Source organism: Rhinopithecus bieti, unplaced genomic scaffold (assembly GCF_001698545.2).
Source record: "Rhinopithecus bieti isolate Rb0 unplaced genomic scaffold, ASM169854v2 scaffold_6380, whole genome shotgun sequence".
Lineage (NCBI taxonomy): Eukaryota > Metazoa > Chordata > Mammalia > Primates > Cercopithecidae > Rhinopithecus > Rhinopithecus bieti.
The window spans coordinates 12879135-12898489 of NW_016806642.1; the positions used below are offsets into that span (position 1 = coordinate 12879135).

Genomic DNA, 19355 nt, shown 5'->3' on the forward strand with positions numbered 1-19355 from the left:
AAAAAAAAAAAAAAAAAAAAAAAAAACACCAAAAAAAAGTTATGCATCATTTCCTTAGGAGAAAATGCAGATTGAATGGATTTATCTTGATGACAGCCATCTAACTTCTCTGGAGGTATCTGCATTTTTAAAGTGTATTTAAATGAATAGAAAAAGCTACTGAGGAGATTTCAGCTAATCCCTTTCCATGGTACAGAATGTACAAGGTTGACATGGAAAGTTCTTATTTCAATGAATTGTTATGCTTTAAAAGGTAGCTAGTACATTTCTGAACAACCCTGGAGTTACATACCAAAATCAGCTATCTTGGCATTCATGTGTGCGTCCAACAGGACATTCTCTGGTTTCAGGTCTCGATGAACAACCATATGCCTATGACAGTAATCCACAGCAGACAGAATCTGTTGAAAGAGCCGCCTGGCTTCCATCTCTTCAACCTATCAAGCATAAAAGAAACTGCATTAAGAATATCTGGGGCTGGGCATGGTGGCTCACGCCTGTAATCCCAGCACTTTGGGAGACTGAGGCAGGTGGATCACCTGAGGTCAGGAGTTCGAGAACAGCCTGACCAATATGGTAAAACCCCATCTCTACTAAAAATACAAAAATTAGCTGGGCATGGTGGCGTGTGCCTGTAGTCCCAGCTACTCGGGAGAGTAAGACAGGAGAATTGCTTGTACCAGGAGGCGGAGGTTGCAGTGAGCTGAGATAATGCCACTGCGCTCCAGCCTGGGCAACAGAGCAAGAGTCTGTCTCAAAAAAAAAAAAAAATAATAATATCTGATACATCTATTTAACAAGATTTTTAATTTCATAATCAGGCTACATATAATTAAGCAAGCTCGAATTGTGTTGGAATTCTCAACAAATCAGACAAAACAAACCAATCAAAAGCTTGTCAAAGCTCAACATGTCAATAAACAAGTTTTTCTTTGTTGCTAAGCACTAATATTTAAATTTCAATTAATATTATTAAATGTGCACAGTGTTTTGGGGAATTGACAGTAAAACAAACTAAAGCAGAACATACGTGAAAGTGCTAAGACAAGGAAATAACTGACCTTCAACATGATTTTACGGAACAGATTTTGAAAAGCATAGGCATCGTATTGGCAATTAAGTGGAACATGTTTTCTAAAATCAGTATTTCAAAAGGTATGCTTTTTAAGAAAGAAAATTTGTCTAACACTCTATATGTTTAGTTGAGCATTATTATAAAAGCGACTTCCACCTTGAAGAAATCTTTGCATTGTGCTATTTCCCAATACTTTCCTTTTTATTAGTTTAGAGATTTAGTGTACCAGACAGTATGTTACTCACCCGTCCATGCTTACAGATGTAGTCAAATAATTCACCTCCAGACACATATTCCATTACCATAAAAAAATCTGTTGGAGTGCTGATCACCTGGTATCTTTTTTGTTAATAAAAAAAAGTTAACAAAATATGTTACTTTAACCAAAATCAACCTGGTATATCTACTCTTGCTACAATTTTCTATTTCAATGTTTTATAATACTTTAGGCAACAAATTATATGTTATCAAAATAATCACAGAGCAATAAACATGGACCATTACAAAATTATTCTATTTCTTGAGGCTGACGGCCATTGTTTCACATTCTCCTTTTCATGTTTATATAATTGTTGAAATCTTTCCCTCTTCAACAACTAAGTTAAGCATTGATTTTTTTCCATATAAACAAAAACTTGTTTACAGTCAAAGGAGATGAGGTATCACATATTTAAAGATAAATAGAAAATATATTTGGACCAGACATTGTGGCTCATGCCTATAATCTCAGCACTTTGGAAGGCCAAGGTGGGAGAATCACCTGAGCTCAGGACAATGTTATGGGGAATTGACAGTAAAACAGACTAAAACAGAACATACATGAAAGTGCTAAGAAAAGAAAATAACTGATCTTCAACATGATTTTATGGAATCGATTTTGAAAAGCATAGGCATTATGTTGGCAATTAAGTGGAACATATCTTCTAAAGTCAGTATTTTACCAGCCTGGGCAACATAGCAAGACCTCATTTCTGTAAAACATATATATATTTTCCTGGACACATAATATGATACCACAGAGATACATTCAGCAAAATCCAGAAAGTGAAAAATGACCATTTCTTCAACAAACAGAATGCAAGAAAAAAAGGCAAAGGATAAACTATATGTTAAAAGTAACTCAGGAGACATATTGATCAATTATGCTGAATAGACTTATTTTGATTCTGATTCAAATAAACCAACTTAAAAAAGCATTTGTGAAACAATCAGGAAAGTCTACATGCCGATTAGTGGTGGATAATGTTGTTAATTATTTTAATTAAGATGTGATAATGATACTATGTTTATGTTATTTAGAATTTAAAAAGTATTTTCTAGAGTAAATACTGAAGAGTTTACAGATTAAAAAGATAATGTCGAGATTTGCTTCAAAATAATCTGGCACAGGGGAAATGGGGGGGGAACAGATAAAACAATGAATTGACTATTGTTGAAGCTGAATAAGACATACATGAGGTCGTCTCGCCGCTTTACTTTTGTAAATGTTAAACAATTCCCATCATGAAAAATTAACTAACTGTGTGTGTGTGTGTGTGTGTGTGTGTGTGTGTGTGTGTGTGTCTGTCTGTCTGTCTGTGTGTCTGTGTGTCTGTGTTTCTAGGCATCCAAAGCTGGGCACATTAAAAACTAAGAAAAAAAAATTAGCTTTACTTGATAAACAAAATTTTTTCCCAAAACTACAACTTACACCCCTATACACAATTTTACCAAACCAAGTTTTGGAGACTTTAAAATTAGTTATTTATTTATTTTTCTTTTGTTTGAGACAGAGTCTCACTCTGCCACCCAGGCTGGAGTGCAGTGGCCATGTTCTCAGCTCACTGCAACCTCCACCTCCTGGGTTCAAGCAATTCTCCTGCCTCAACCTCCCGAGTAGCTGGGAATACAGGCATGCACCACTATGCCCAGCTAATTTTTATATTTTTAGTAGAGATGGGGTTTCACCGTGTTGGCCAGGCTGGTCTCGAATTCCTGACTTCAAGTGATCTGCCCGCCTTGGCCTCCCAAAGTGCTGGGATTACAGGCATGAGCCACTGTACTTGGCCAGAAGAAATATTTTTGATGGCAATCATTAGTCTTTGGGAAGAAACATGGAAAGGTATCCTAATTTATATAAAAGAAATGAATATGACTGAAGAAGAATTGAGACTATTTCAAATAAACTTTGGAAACGTAATTACACCGAGAACTCTAGAAGAAATAGTTTCATAAAAGCTATCTTTACAAGCACCAAAGTGAATAGCGTAGGGCAAGTGCATCTGCTGTAGCACCTCACTGTAGGCTGGTCTGATTTAGTAACAATTCTCAATCACTTTTGTGCTCTGTACATCCTAGATGGGGCACAAAAGAAAAGAAGTGATGACATTCTAATAAATAAATTTAGCTGCAATTTCTGAGTATATCACAGGTATTCAACAAATATTCTTGGAATGAATTATTTCATGAAATCTCTAAATCCTTAGCAGCCACTGTCTTACACTAAAGGCCAGTCTAGAGCAATGAAAACCATAACATTACTAAGCACTTACTGTCTGCCAGACATTAAGCTACTAAATGGTGACACAACATTTATTGAGTACCTACTTGTACTCGGTGAGACTAAAAGTTGGTGCCTCTACTCGTGGAGCTTACAGTTTAGCCAGAAAGACAGACATTAAATATTCTCTTCAAACACAAATATGATCTCCAGTAGCCTCTCAATTTAGAATCTTCAGAGGTTTCCCATTGCTCTTAGGTCCTGAATAAATCAGCCCCTTGCCATCTCTGTTGTTTGGTCTCACCTTTGAGTCACAACACCGAGTCACACTACATTTTTCAGTGTTAGTCATGCTGTACCTCCTCCTGCTACAGCTCCTTTGTATAAGCTGTTTTCACTGACCTGAATCCTATACTACGACCTAAGCCCTAATCATCCTTTAGATCTCAGCTTAAAAGTCACTTCCTAAGTCCAGGTGAGGTACCTTTTTGCACTCACAGATGCGTTCTCCTGAGCTTCAGAACACGCACCTCAGTTTGTAATTATATGTTTTTATTATTACAATAATTTGATTAATGAATATGTATTTAGTAAAGTGCCTATAACAAAGTAGGTATTTATGTAAATGTATAAATTAGCACTTTTAAATAATGTGAGTGCTTGGAACCAAAACTAGAGTAATCTGAAACTGAAAAGTCATAGCAAAATTACAGCAAAACTTCAACCAATCAAATTTCCCATCGTCCCCCACCCCTAACCAGAATGGAGTAGGGACAAAGGGAAACAAATTTCAGAAGGAAGAAGTCCTAAAAAGACAGTTTTACATTAAGGATTTAGTGGAAAAGGCAAATTCCAGGATTACGTTCTAAGCCTGGCCTGAGTAAGTCAAATCTCTTGTGCTCTCTAAAATACAAGTACATTGAAGCATTATAAAAAATTCAATCATGAATCACTTATACATATCAGTATGATTTTCTTAGTACAGCAGAGAAGTAAACCAATGTACTTTAAAATTTTCAGATTGGCAAAAAAAGAAAAAAAAATTAATTATCCAGAAAATCCTAAGCATTTTCTAGTTGACCAACTTATATTCACTTTTAGGCAATAGCCACATAAAATAGTATACAAAATAAAAAAATAGAAATCTTTCCAAAGTTAGCCAAAATCAACATTTATGAGTACACCTTTTTGGTGATCAAATCTATTGAGATTTTAGAATATTATTTACGTAGCTACATACACATAAGATTTTTCTTTAGTTAGAACTCAGTTACATAGAAATGTATCAATCATGCTTGGTTCATGACACTTGTCTTCAGTAGTCCATGAATGATCTTTTATTTAATTACTATTTTTAATAATGTAATACCTACAAACCCATCACTCAGACAAAAGGCCAAGACCTTGACAACAGCTTCTATCTAATTCATACAGGGATCCGCCTTCCCCATCCCACTGCTTCTCACCCAATGTAGCTGTCATCCTGAAACCCCTGTTAATCCTTTCCTTCCCATCTCTTTTATTCAGTTTATATATGTACATATGCATGTGTGTATCCCCTCTCTCTACATATACATATTTCATATATATGAATAATTCAAATTCATATATATGTTAAACTGTTCTTTGCTTTAAAAACCAGGTATCACGCTCTATGTGATATTCCAGTAGTTATTTTATTGAGATTCATTCCTATTGTTGTGCTTGCTATAGTTATTTGATTTGACCATTGTTATAATATCCTATTGTGTTTATTCATCTACTCTACACTAAAGAGTATTTAAGTTGTCTCTACAATGTTGCTATTATTTGCTGCTGTGAACATTAATATGGTTTGTATGTTCATCCCCTCCAAATCTCATGTTGAAGTGTGATTCCCAATGTTGGGCATGGGGACTGGTGGGAGGTGATTGTGTCATGAGGATAGATCCATCCCTCATGAATGGTTTAGCACCATTGCCTCAGTAATAAGTGAATTCTTGCTCAGCTCCTGAGAGAGCTGCTTGTTTAAAGGAGCCTAGCTCTTCCTCCTTCCTCTCTTGCTCCCCCTCTCACCACGTGACAACCTGGCTCCCAGTTGCCTTCTATCATGATTGTAAGCATCCTGAGACCCTTACTAGAAGTAAAAGCCAGCACCATGTTTCCTGTACAGCCTGCAGAACTGTGGGCCAATTAAACCTCTTTTCTCTACAAATTACCCATCCTTCAGTATTCCTTTATAGTAATGTAAAAATGGACTAATACGAACATTCTTCTATATGGCAAGATTTTCTCCTTGATATATACTGATGAGTATAACTGCTGAGTCACAGTTATTGTGCACGTTCCAATTGAAAAGATAATGCCAACTGTTTTCCAAAGAAAGTTTGGCAGTGCTAAAATCTTTAGAAAACTGGTGGATTTATATATTCTCCAACACTTGCAAAACACCATATACATTTCTTCGTAGAAAATGCTGTGTCTTTTGCCCCTGTTTATTGAGTTGATAGTGCTTTTCTTATTTATGTATGGACATATAGAATAAGTCAAATTTTCTATAACATTCTAGAGTCTAAGGTAATTAATGTCTTGGTTATTAACTTTGTAAAAGTATACGTTTTCAAGCATCATTTCACATTGAATTTGGCTTTCACTACGTCTGTAAATAAATCTATACATATCTCTAAAGGATAACTTAAAAAATATATGTGTGTATGCATAATATGCAATATTGTTATCATGCATAAATATCAAAAATCATGTCATCAAATATCCAATCAGAAGATTTAATTATACAAACGCAATCAATATATTATAATTGGTTGATTCGTCTCTTACATCTCTTCTAATGTATAGGTTGCTCCTCCAACTCTGTTGTTTGTTTTTCTTACATTCTTTTGTTGAAGAAACCACTTAGTCTATGCTAAAGAGGATTCCACAGTATCAATGTTGTTGTTCCATCCTTTATAGCAGCATAATGCACAATTTCTAACCCACTCTTAAATCTAGAGATGTGATCAGATTTCAGTCTCATTTTTGCAATTTTTGTTTTCATTTGAAAGACTAGGTAGTGTAGTGTACCTCTAGCCAAAGGCATATAATGTGTCTCTTTTTCTGATACAGTGGAAGGCACTGTTGATCAGAGCCTAGATGCATTAATTCACATTAATTTAATGAAATTTTAAATGCTGGCAAATTTGCATAGTCTAGTAATGAATGAACTCTGATCTAAAAGAAATTCTTACCCAAAACTTCCTCCCTCAAAAATCTCATTGTCTTTGAAATGCAGGCCATCAGATAATGCCTCCAAATACCTTTTCACATTATAGTCATCAATCAATCTTCTTACTAACTCCTTCTCATTCTGAATTAATGTCTTCTTCCCCATTGCTACCACAGTCACTGTTTTAGGTGTAAGTCATATCTTATAGATAATCTGTGACGTAAACAGACATGTTAACATCATGGTGCTCTAGAGTTCAGTCCTTGGACTTCTTGTTTATCTGTACTCATATCTTTAGTAACTGCATCCAGTCTTAAGGCTTTAAATATCTTAACATACGGCCTTTAAGTTCTTTGAATGCCTCATTTCTAATTATCTTTTCTTCCGCCACACATAGCCAACCACTCCATGGCCATATACTTTCGAACACCAACTCCTCCGATTATGCACTGGATTGTCTCCCACACCCACCAAGGGATGTGGCTTCTATAATTAGCCCCTCTTTCTTCTGTATCCATTCCTTCCTCTTGACTGAATCACTCCTTTTGGCATACCAACATTCTATAATATCTCCCATTTTAAAAAGCTAACCTTGATTAGACTCCACATTCTCTTCTGGTTACCACTCCTATGTCTCTCCTCTCCTTCCTATAGTTACTATCTCCCCCTTTTTTTTATCTCATAGGCCCTCTTAAACCCTTTACTTGAGGTTTTTGTCCTCATCATTCCATTAAATTGGTTCTTTTCAAAGACAACAGCAACCTCCACGTTGCCAAATCTAACAGTCAATTCTCAGTTCTAATCTTACCTCAATATTCACCAGTAAAAGGGACAGTCGGTGATCTTTCCTGAAACACTTTCTTCTCGTGGCTTCAAGATACCCGATTCCCCTAATTTTCCTCCCACCTCACTGACCATTTTCATTCTCTTTTACTGGTTCCTCCTCATTTTTCAGACATTTTAACAGACATGTTAGCGTCATAGTGTTCTAGAGCTCAGTCTTTGGACTTCTTGTTTATCCATACTCACAACCTTGGCGATTTCATCCAGTCTTAGAGCTTTAAATAACTTAAATACAGTCTGTCTGCTGATGGCTTCCAAATTTATCTCTCTAGCTTACACCTCTCCCCTGAACTCTAGATTCACTTATTCAACAGCCTACTTACATCTCTATTTGGATGCCTAATAAGCATTTCAACTTCATAAAACCAAAATTAAATTGTTGAAACCACCCCCCTAACATCCCACCTCAAACCTGTTCCTCCTACAATCTTCTCCACTTCAGTTACTGGCAACTCCATCCTTGTTTTTTTGCCGAGGCCAGATGCCTTGGAGTCATCCTTAACTTCTTTCCTCTTAGAACTCACATTTTATCTGTTAGCAAATGCTGTTGACTCTACCTTGAAAGTATATACAAAACAAGTTTAATTTTCAACACTTCTACGCTATGCTCTATTCCAAGCCAACATCATCTTTTACATAGATTACTGCAATTGATTCCTAATTGGTTTCCCTGCTTCAACTCTTGCTCACCTATAGTCTAAACGTAAGTCAGATCACATCACACCTCTAATCAAAGCCTTCCAATGGATTCCCACCTTACACAAGAGTAAAAGCCAAAGTCCTTACAATGACCTATAATGCCCTGCACAACTTGGCTTTATGTCTCTGACCTCATGTGTTATTCTAATCCTCCTAGATCATTCTGCTCCCTTGATCTCTGGCCTGCAGGAATTTCTACTTTCCTTTGTATTTGCTCTTCCTTCTATGTGTAACATTCCCCCTCCAGATATCTACATGGCATATCCCCTCACCTCTTCACTGTCTAACATATGACATAAAATGTGAGATTTATTGTCTTTCCCCACCACCCTTCCACCACACACTAATACAATCTCCATAATAACAAGGATTTTGTTGTTGTTGCCTTTTTGTCTGCTGCTGTATCCCTAGTGCCTAAATGGTGTCATTTGTTGAATGAATGGATCAACCAACAACCTGCCTTTCTGGCCTTATTTTTCCACTTCCCTATATATACTCTGTGCACCAGACTGTTTGTTCCCAATACACCATATTCCTTACGCTTTCATTCTTTTGTTCTTGCTTGGACTCCTAGAGCCATCAGGACCTTGTTCAAATGTCACCTCTTTACGGAGCTACAAGTAATTATTGAATACCTACTACTGTGCTAGTTGCTGGAGAGATAAAGATGATATACGATATCTCCATTTACATGTCTAATGGATTCTTAGCTTAACATGGCCAAAACAGTATCCTTAATGTTCACCTCTCTCTAATGTTTCTTTTCCATTCTCTCCATCTCAAAAAATGACACCGCTATCACTACCTAGTTGCTCAAGCCAAAACCCAAAATCCCAGTTGCTTAAGCCAAAAAAAAAAAAAAATCCTTTATTTCTCCTCCTTATCTAACCCATCAGTAATTCATTAGTTCTCCCTCTAAAATACATATCAAATCCATCAGTTTCTCGCCATCTAGACCAGGCTGTTGAACACAACTTCCTACAATGATAGAAATGTTTTTTATCTGGTCTGTCCAACACAGTGGTCACTAAACACATGCGGCTATTAAGTACTTGAAATGTGGCTAGTGTGACCAGACAACTAAATTTTTTATTTTAATTAATTTAAAGTTACACAGCCACATATGGCCAGCAGCTACTATATTAGCTAACACAAATCTAGATTATCGCTTTGGTTAAAGCCACCATAATCTCCCAGGTAGACTATAGCAATAGCTTCCCAACTGGTCTGTCTGCTTCTACTTCTGCCACCATACCCATTCTATACTATACTCATATCATGTTACTTCTCCAACTCTCCAAAAGTTCCCATTTAGAACACAATCAAATCTCTTAGCAAGGCCTTCAAATCCCTTTGTTATCTGGTCCCCATCTACTCTTAAAATTCCTGAACTACTTCTCTTTTCCTCACTCCACTCCTGAGATTACATAATCTTCCTTTGCCTACAACACTTGAAGTTTGTTTCACCTCTTTGATGTTGCTCTTCCCCTTCCTTTGAAAACACTCTGTCCCCAGATTTTCAAATGTCCAGATCTTTATCATCCGTTAGGTCTTAGGTCAAACCTATCCTCTTAGTGAGGCTTCCTCACACCTAACCTAAATCAGCCCTTCTTCTTTCCTAGTCACACTCTGTGATGGCATCATGTTTCATTCTCATAGCACTTATCTTTGCCTAAAATGATCTTGTTAATTTGTTTACTTACTGTCTAGAACATAAAAACACAAGAAAGAGACGTTGTTTTTCACGATTATATCCCCTATGCCTAGAACAGCACGCATCCCGTAGTAGGTGCTCAATAAAATTTGAATTAAAAAAAAAAAGAAGCCATAATTCCTGCTCCTAAGTACTTCAGTCTTGTGGGAAATACCAATAAGAAAATGTGCAATTACAACACAATTTAAGGGCTTTGGAAAAGGTGAACATTGAGTGCTTTGGGAACAAAGAGGAGTTAGAGCCTAACCTAGTCTTACTGAGTAAAGTAGGTTTTCAGGGGTACAGTTGATCCTTAGACAATGTGGGTGTTAGGGTGTCAACCCTGTGCACTCGAAAATTCATGTTTAACTTTTGACTCCCCCTAAACTTAAATACTAATAGCCTACTGTTGAGCAGAAGTCTTACAGATAGCATAAATAATTAACACACCTTTCACATGTTAAATGTATTATATACTGTATTCTTACAATAAAGTAAGCTAGAGACAAGCAAATGTTATTAGGAAAATCATAAGGAAGAGAAAATATACTGACTACTCATTAAGTGGAAATGGATCACCATCAAGGCCTTTATCCTCATCATCTTCATATTGAGTAGACTGAGGAGGAAGAGGAAGGGGAGGGGTTGGTCTTGCTGTCTCAGGGCAGCAGAGGTGGCATAAAATCCAAGCATAAGTAGACCAATGTGGTTCAAACCCTTACTGTTCAAGGGTCAAATGTAATTGCACTTAAAGGACAAGTTGGAATTGGCAGCCTAGGGAAAGAGAGATGTGGATAAAGTATTCCAAGCAGAGGACACAGCTGAAGTACAAGAAGCAAGATGGTAACTTGACAGATCAAAGAAAAATGGATAAATTCAGAGGACACTTAGGAAAAAAAAGTACAGACCTTAATGATTTATTGTATGTAAGAAATGAGGGAAAAGAAGAAATTAAAGATTTTGCCCAAGTTTGGGGCTTAGGAAACTGCATGAATGGCATTTTCATTTACTTACCCTCCACTCTCCCACCCCCAAAAATACAGAGGAGTAAGTTGGAAGAGAGAGAAACGTTTAGCTTCAGGTGACTCTGTGACTCCAGAATGTGAACATCTGATAAACAATTTGATAAATGTGCTCAGAAATCCAGAGAAATAAAAGGGCCAGAAATCATCAAGATTTGGAAGTCTTCAGCATAGAGATGGCAAACGGCACCATGGTAGTAGATGAAATCATCAAAAGAGGGTTCACTATGAAAATTGCAGTAGCTCGGTGTACTTGACTGCATCAATACTTAACAGCCAGGAAGATAAAGAGGGGCCCATAAAAGAAAGTTTTCAGAAAAAACAAGAATGCAAAAAAGAAAACAGAAGCCTGAGGTGTCATGGAAACCTAGAGACATTTCAAGGTGGTGCTGGCAGTTAATGATGTTAAAAAGCTGGCCATACGTTAAATAAGATAGACTAAAAAGAATTAGACAGGCCCGGTGCGCTGGCTCACGCCCATAACCCCAGCACTTTAGGAGGCCGAGGTGGGCAGATCACGAAGACAAGAGATCGAGGCCATCCTGGCCAACATGGTAAAACCCTGTCTCTACTAAAAATACAAAAATTAGCTGGGCATGGTGGCGGTTGCCTGTGGTCCCAGCTACTCAGGAGGCTGAGGCAGGAGAATCACTTGAACACAGGAGGCGGAGGTTACAGTGAGCTAAGATTGCGCCATTGCATGCCAGCCTGGGCGACAGAGCCAGACTCCGTCTCAAAAAAACAAACAAGCAAACAAACAAACAAAAAAGAATTAGACAGACAAAATCAAATCATCTCTACCAGACTAGCAAGCATTCATCTTTGGACCAAGTAAAATCAAGTTGCATTAAGAACTATGGAGGAAAGAAAAACAAGGAAAGAATCAATTCAACAAATTCTACTTCATGGGAAAGTTTGGATTTTTCTTTAAATCCTGTTTGCTCCTTTTAATTTTCTACCAGTGGGTTTTAGGTTATTCATTTGAAATTTTTTTTCAATTTGGGTTAATAAAGAAATCATGCAATAAATATCCTTCATTCTTGGCATTCAGTGCCCAAACTTTCTTGCTAATTCCAGAGTTCCATTTTTGTAATAAGGAAACTATTCCTGATAGTCCAAGGCTACACAAAAGAAAACTACTGAAAGGATAAAGTTGCTCTCTCTGTTTAAATCACTAACACTGTTAGAGACTATGTCAATAAGCTTGTACGGTAGCAAAAATACATGAGTGGGGTTTTTTTGTTTGTTTTTTGTTTTAAGATCAGACCTACAATTAAAGAGGCAATTAGCTGAATGAATTAATCTCAAGGCTAGAAGCCAAAAGTTTTAAACTGCAAATTCACCTCTACGAATTACTTTCTGACCAACTCTGACAATCTTCTATAATTCCTTCAGAAGATAGCAAATAATTAAATAATCCTATATCAGAATGAGACAGCCAAACAAAAATAAAATGATTGAAAGTAAATAAAGAAATGGAGGCAAGAAAACACTGATAAATATGACATCACAAATAAATCTTTGGGCCTGGGTGCAGTGGCTCAAGCCTGTAATCTCAGCACTTTGGGAGGCTGAGGCAGGCTGATGGTTTTGAGCTTAGAAGGTCGAGACCAGCCTGGCAAAATGGCGGAGAGCCTGTCTCTACAAAAAATACAAAATTAGCAGGGTGTGGTGGCACATGCCTGTAATCTCAGCTATTTGGAAGGCTGAGGCATGAGAATCATTTGAATCTGGGAGGGAAAGGTTGCAGTGAGCCAAGATTGCACCACTGCACTCCAGCCTGGGCAACAGAGCTAGACTCTGTTTTAAAAAAAAAAGGAAAAGAAGCCTTAGAATCCTCATGACAACTGCAACTGCTTATCGATAAAATCTGATTTGTGCTTTTAGGAACTGTAGAGATAGTAGGACTCATACCCAAATGGGTAAAATTTCCTCAAAGTCTTTCAGGGTTGGCATTGTAAAAGTGATGAGGTCAAGGTATAAGGCAAATATGGAAAGATCTTTCCCTTCTCCACTTTCTTTTTAGCATACGACACTTTTAGTCTGGCCATTTCAGCTTTCTCTTCTCATAGGAAGTGGACACTCAGTGGGGAAGACAAAGAGATTTAGCTTAGATGTTACCCAGTAACTAGAACAAAGTCATTAATAATATGGAGTTGAAGTCAGAGATGAACTGTTTCAGTTAAGTGAAAACCATTTGGAATAATGAAAGAGGACTGGAATTAGTTTGTAAATAGCTAATTCCTGCTCTGGGCCAACGCTCACCAAATACTAGGGATTATACCAGTGCCAACACATTTAATCCTCAAATGAGGTGTCCCATTTTCGAGTTAAAGAAACAAAGGATAGGAGAGGTGAGTCACCAAGATCATGGGTGGAATTTTAATTCTTATGATAATCTTTAAAAACCTCGATATACATACTCTGGACCATCTAATACATAGGTCCTGGATGATAACCTTATAATCAAGTACTGCCATGCAATTTCAGGGACCTCATTTTTTTTTGTTTATGTTTATGACTAAGTGAACTTCAAGTGAAGATCATATGACATCGAAGCTTACTCTAAGAACGAAGATTTCATAACAGTGATGTGAGAACTGAGTCATCACCGGACATCCACACCAATCCCATAAAAGCCTGCTCTGAACAGTCAGTGGCATACTCATGCTGCCCGTAAGATGCACTGCATGGGTCCGTTCATTAAAAATACCAAATAGCCATAGTTCACTAACCATAAGTACAGCAGTAAAGACTAAAGGAATGTTCCAAATCTCAACAATAACTGGACCAGCCATTTATTTAAGGATTTCAAGAATGATGCTGTATTAGTTTCCCATTGCTGCCATACTTCAAACTCAGTGGCTTTAAACAACACAAATGTATTATCTTACAGTTCTTTATCTTAAAATCTTGACACATGTCTCAGTGGGCCAAAATCAAGGTGTCAGCACAGCTGTGTTGCCTTCTGAAGGCTCTGGGGCAGAATTTCTTTGCATTTCCCAGCTTGTAGAGACTGCCTGCATTCATTGACTCATGCTCCCTTTTCTCCATCTTCAAAGGCAGCAATGGCTAGTTGAGTGCGTCTCACATTTTATCATTCTGATGTTGTTTCCAAGTTCAGACCTTTTTCTCTGACTCTTTTCTTCTACTCTTCTCCTCTACTTTTAAGAACCACTGTGTTAATATTGAGCCCACCTACATGATCCAGGATCATCTCCCTAGTTTAAGGTCAGCTGCTTAGCAATGTTACCCTTTGCCATGCAACCTAACATATTCACAAAATCTGGGAATTAGGAAATAGACATGGGGGGGGTGCAGGTATTATTCTGCTTACCATACTTACATGCTACTCTTGTCATCAAGTAAACAACATAACTCCACAGCGTTATCCAGTTGTTCCCATTAATGCTGACATTCAAAGATTGCTCACTGACAAAGGTCAGCTTAAATATAATGTCTGATTTTAATGAACTAGCAAATAACATCTCAGAGATATTAATACTGTTTTATTTATTTATTTTTGAGACGGAGTCTTGCTCAGTCGCCCAGGTTAGAGTGCAGTGGCGCCATCTCGGCTCACTGCAAGCTCCGCCTCCCGGGTTCACGCCATTCTCCTGCCTCAGCCTCCCGAGTAGCAGGAACTACAGGCGCCCCCCACCACGCCCAGCTAATTTTTTTGTATTTTTAGTAGAGACAAGGTTTCGCTGTGTTAGCCAGGACGGTCTCGATCTCCTGACCTTGTGATCTGCCCGTGTCGGCCTCCTAAAGTGCTGGGATTACAGGCGTGAGCCCCCGTGCCCAGCCTAATACTGCTTTTTTAATAGTATATTTGTGTGAACACGCTTTCTCTGTACCAATCTTATTTGACTCACGATATAAATTTAGTATTTGATCTCCTCCTCCTGTTTCCACTATTAAACTCTCTAACAATGATTTGGTTGTTATAAAACACTATTATTTGTCACATTATAGTATTGATACTGCTTTGAATTCCATTGATTCCCGTGTGGTGTTTTTTGTATTTAAACTGTGAATTTCTTTTGGTTTCATAGCTGCATTCAAACTATATACATATAAAGTTTATATGTAGGGCTTTGTTTCTTAAGTAATGGTATGTTAAAAATAAGTCAAAATCGGGGATCCATAAATTTCTTTTTTCTTTAAAAGGAATTTCTATAACTCTCAGTTTTAAGAAAAACTGGAGTGCTAGAGCATTAACAGCATGGCATTTGGAATCAGGTTTGACATCGACTACCAGCTCTGTGACTTACTAGGTGTGTGGCCTTGGATAAGCTGCTATTACTTCTCAGATAATGCAGTTTCCTTGTCTATAAAGTAAGCCTACTTTAGACACTGATCACGAAGATAACATTAAATTAAAGATGTAAAATGCTCCATACATTCAGCAGAACCGTGACAAAAAAAAAAAAAAAAAAAAAATGCTTGGTACAGTTCCGGACCACTACCAGGTACTCAATAAGTAAGAGCAATACTTATCTTATAAAACTGTATCCAAGCTTAAAGATAAATGAGACAGTTGTTAGCGTCTAGCACGTTACATTTTCTCAACAAATATTAAACTGCAAAGGGACTGGCACTTTAATTGATGAAGGAAACACGAGTATTGCACAATTAAGTATTTATAGTTTTCTAGGGGGTCTGTCAATTTTAAATATTTATTTATTTATCTTTCAATTGAATTATCTTATTGTATCTCTATGTTACCTGACTTTTAAGTGTATTTTTCCCAAGGGGCACATTTGCCTTCCTAAAAGCTTTACGATTATAGTACTACTTTCAGTTCTATGAGTAACACACTATGTGAAATAATCTTTGACATATACTTTCCAACTTTCCAAAGAAAAAAATACCCTGATATGTTAGTGAAAATTGACTAGATAAAAATTATAAAAATGAATCTAGAAATGTCAAAACCCTGAATGACATTTAAAGTTGGATAAGAATCAACTTCTAAGGCTTCATTCATCACTTGAGAAGAGTACCAATTTAGAAACAATGTCTGTTCATTCTAACCAAGTGTGTGCAAAAAAAGGACTCATAAAGGTTAAATGAATTAACACTTGCTGAATGTGAACACGAAAAAACATCTTTGTAAAAGGTTAACAATAAACAATCATTATAAAATTCCTAAAAAACATTTTAAGACAGGTGTCTCTTTGGCATTATCAGATACAAAAATACTTACAGTTTGATAATATGAGGATGACGGAAGAGTTTTAGATTTTGAATTTCTCGTTTTATTTTTCCAACAACATCTAAACTGCGAATCTTCTGTCTATTTAAGATTTTAACTGCCACTTTATGGCCTGTTAATTGATGTTCTCCAACTAAAGGAAAGAAAAAGGAAAAAAAATGTGCTGTTATGTCAACATAATCATTTATTCATGCTTCCTTCCATTGTGCCCTAAACTTCTCTACTCATATATACCATCTTTATATCACTTGTCGTACAAAACTACAGTTCCTTTTACTTCTATTTCTTCTATTAGAGTATGCACTCTTTGAGGACAGAAATTGTATCTTAGTCATCTCTGTATCTTTTGCATCTAATAGAGATGCTCATATTTGTGGAATGTTTGTGAAAATGATTACTGAATTTTATATTCTTACTAAAAATATAATCAACTTTAGAACAGTGTTTGGACAGGAGAGAACTCACTGTTTCATTAATCTGTTTCTCTTCTTCTGTTTAATGCCAGTCATTGTATTATAGAAGAATAAATAGTGTAATAAATCAAAAATTCAGAATAATTACTATTTCAACAGAAAATTCACACATGGCCCTTTTTTGTGCCTTTTACATAAAGTCCTCTTATTTTCCCCCTATTTGATGGGATCTCTATCTCTTTCAAACTGTTATAGTATGTTTATAAAACTCATGTGCCATTTACCATTTTTAATCTATTATAAACATTTGCATTTGTGAAAAATCACATGACCTGAGCTATTCGCTCATACTCGCCTTGGACAAGATGACCAGTGCTCATCTGAATCTCCCAGGAAGTATATGTGCACAGTGCTTTGTACACAGAGATGCTAAATCAATATATTCTATGTTAAATATAGTCATTCTGCTTTTTCATATAACACATTCATGGCATCCACACTACCAGTGATATCTTTAAATACCATTCAGGTGAAAAATCCCTCAGTCAGGGAACAAATTTGTCAGCTACCTCTCCCACTTTCCTCAATTCTATTCTAAACTTTCACCATTCTCCTCAAAACATGTATCTAACCCTCCTTTCAGTGACAAACATCCTTTTTATTTTTTTAGAGAACATGAAGTCATTCGGAGTGACTTTCCCTTTTTATTATTTTGAGACAGGGTAATGTTTTGCTATCCAGGCTGAAATGCAGTGGTGTGAACATAGCTCACTGCAGCCTCAACCTCCTGGGCTTAAGTGATCCTTCTGCCTCAGCTTCCCTAGCAGCTAGGACTATGAGAATGTGCCAGCATCCCCAGCTGTTTTATCTTTAAGTCTGTGTAGAGATGGGGTCTTACTATGTTGCTGAGGCTGGTCTTGAACTCCTGGGCTCAAGTGATCCTCCCAAAGTGCAGGAATTACAGGTGAACCCCAATTTCCTCTCTTAAAGGCTTACTTCTATCCACATCCCTCCTTCTATTCAAAGTCAGTCTCATCAAATTTGGCCTTGAACCCATCTTTTCTACACTCTCTTCATATTCAACCTTTTTTCTTTTCTAATAGCTATTTCTCTTAAGCCTATCCAAATCATATACCCTCCAAAACTTTTCCATTGATCCTGTATCTTCCTCTAGTTTCCAACTTGTCTCATCAAAATTTCTCAAAAGAGTAGTTACAGCAATTACATTTATTGCCTTCTTTTCCTCCCTTATCCCCATCCCTAAATTCACAGCTATCTGGTTTCCACCTCCGCTCTACGGATACCAAACGGTCACAAAATACCCATTAATTAACAAGCCATGGATACTTTTCAGTTCTCAGATTACTATAATCTCTGTTTCATCAGACACCGTACCTCTTTTTGGTGGTATTTCTCTCTCCTGTTTCTCCTAACTTTCAGATGGTTTCCTTTATGTCCTCTGCCTGTTCTTTGAAGGTTAGTGTCCCCAGGTTTCAAACCTAGGCCCAAGGTAGACCCTTATGTTATGTCATTCATCTCCCACAGTTTTAATTATCACCCATATGCCAGTGACCTCTGTCCCTCCTTTAAATTCATATTTCAAGATTAATATCCCACAAACAACTCAAGTTCAACACATTCTAAACTAAATTCAAGGGCCGGGCATGACAGTTCATGCCTGTAATCCCAGCACTTTGGGAGGCCGAGGCAGGTGGTTCACTTGAGCCCAGGAGTTCGAGACCAGCCTGGGCAACATGGCGAAACCCCATCTCTACTAAAAATAAAAAATTAGCTGGGTGTGGTGGCACATGTCTATAGTCCCAGCTACTTAGGAGGGTGAGGCAGGAGGATCCCTTGAACCTGGGAGGCAGAGGTTGCAGTAACCCAAGATGGTGCCACTGCAATACAGTGTGGGTGACACAGTGAGACCCTGTCTCTAAAAAAAATGAAAAACCAAAACCAAAACAAAAAAACCACATTCAACATTCTCCTCCTCTTCCTTACCAAACCTGCATCTTCTGTTTCACTTGGTACCACATAGCGTATATGCTACAAATGAAAAAGTCAACTGATATAATCTCCTAAATATTTCTTGGAGTCATATTTTAACTCATTTTGAGGAAAACATTAATAACGATGACAAAAGTGACCATTAATGACATTTATTGTTTATTATGTACTAAGCTTTATTCTAAGTGCTAGGTGCCCTGCTCTCTCAACCCTACCACAACTCTATGAAGTATTATTACCCTCCAGTGTATAGATGAGAAACCTGAGGCACAGAGAAGCTAAATAAGTCACCTGAGGTCACACAGTAAGTGATGACACAAAATCTGACCTGGGCTGACTTCAGAGCCAGCATAACTGCCACACAGTAATACCCTCAGTCAGAGTACTCCAAACATGTAATGCAATGACTTAGGAAGAACTGAGTTTCTGTTGCTGGAGATTATTTTTATCTTAATAACTTTTGCAAACTGTAAATTATTTCAAAAAATTTAATGAAGCTTGAAAGTTACTTTCTCAGCATATAAAACAAAGTGAGACAAAACAAGTTCAAGCAATATAACTTACTAACATTCCAAAATATGTTTCCAGGACTCCAGAAAAACCTTATCGATTTCTAGGAACTTTCTATTCAATTAAAATAAGCTAAATGGTTTCTTGATACCTGAGTAGTTTATTACTCATCTTTGGGAATTTTATAATAC

General features: G+C 37.1%; 1 protein-coding gene across 1 annotated transcript in view; it reads right to left on the bottom strand.

Moving 5' to 3' along the window:
- Window positions 1-19355, bottom strand: part of PRKAA2 (protein kinase AMP-activated catalytic subunit alpha 2) — a 66026-nt gene that overhangs the window by 17117 nt on the left and 29554 nt on the right. Inside the window, exons 2-4 of the mRNA XM_017877266.1 lie at window positions 16223-16364; window positions 1321-1414; window positions 293-437 (exon numbers count right to left, since the gene is read on the bottom strand). Of these exons, the coding sequence (XP_017732755.1) occupies window positions 293-437; window positions 1321-1380 (205 nt within the window). The 5' untranslated portion in view covers window positions 1381-1414; window positions 16223-16364. The remainder of the gene's footprint in view (window positions 1-292; window positions 438-1320; window positions 1415-16222; window positions 16365-19355) is intronic.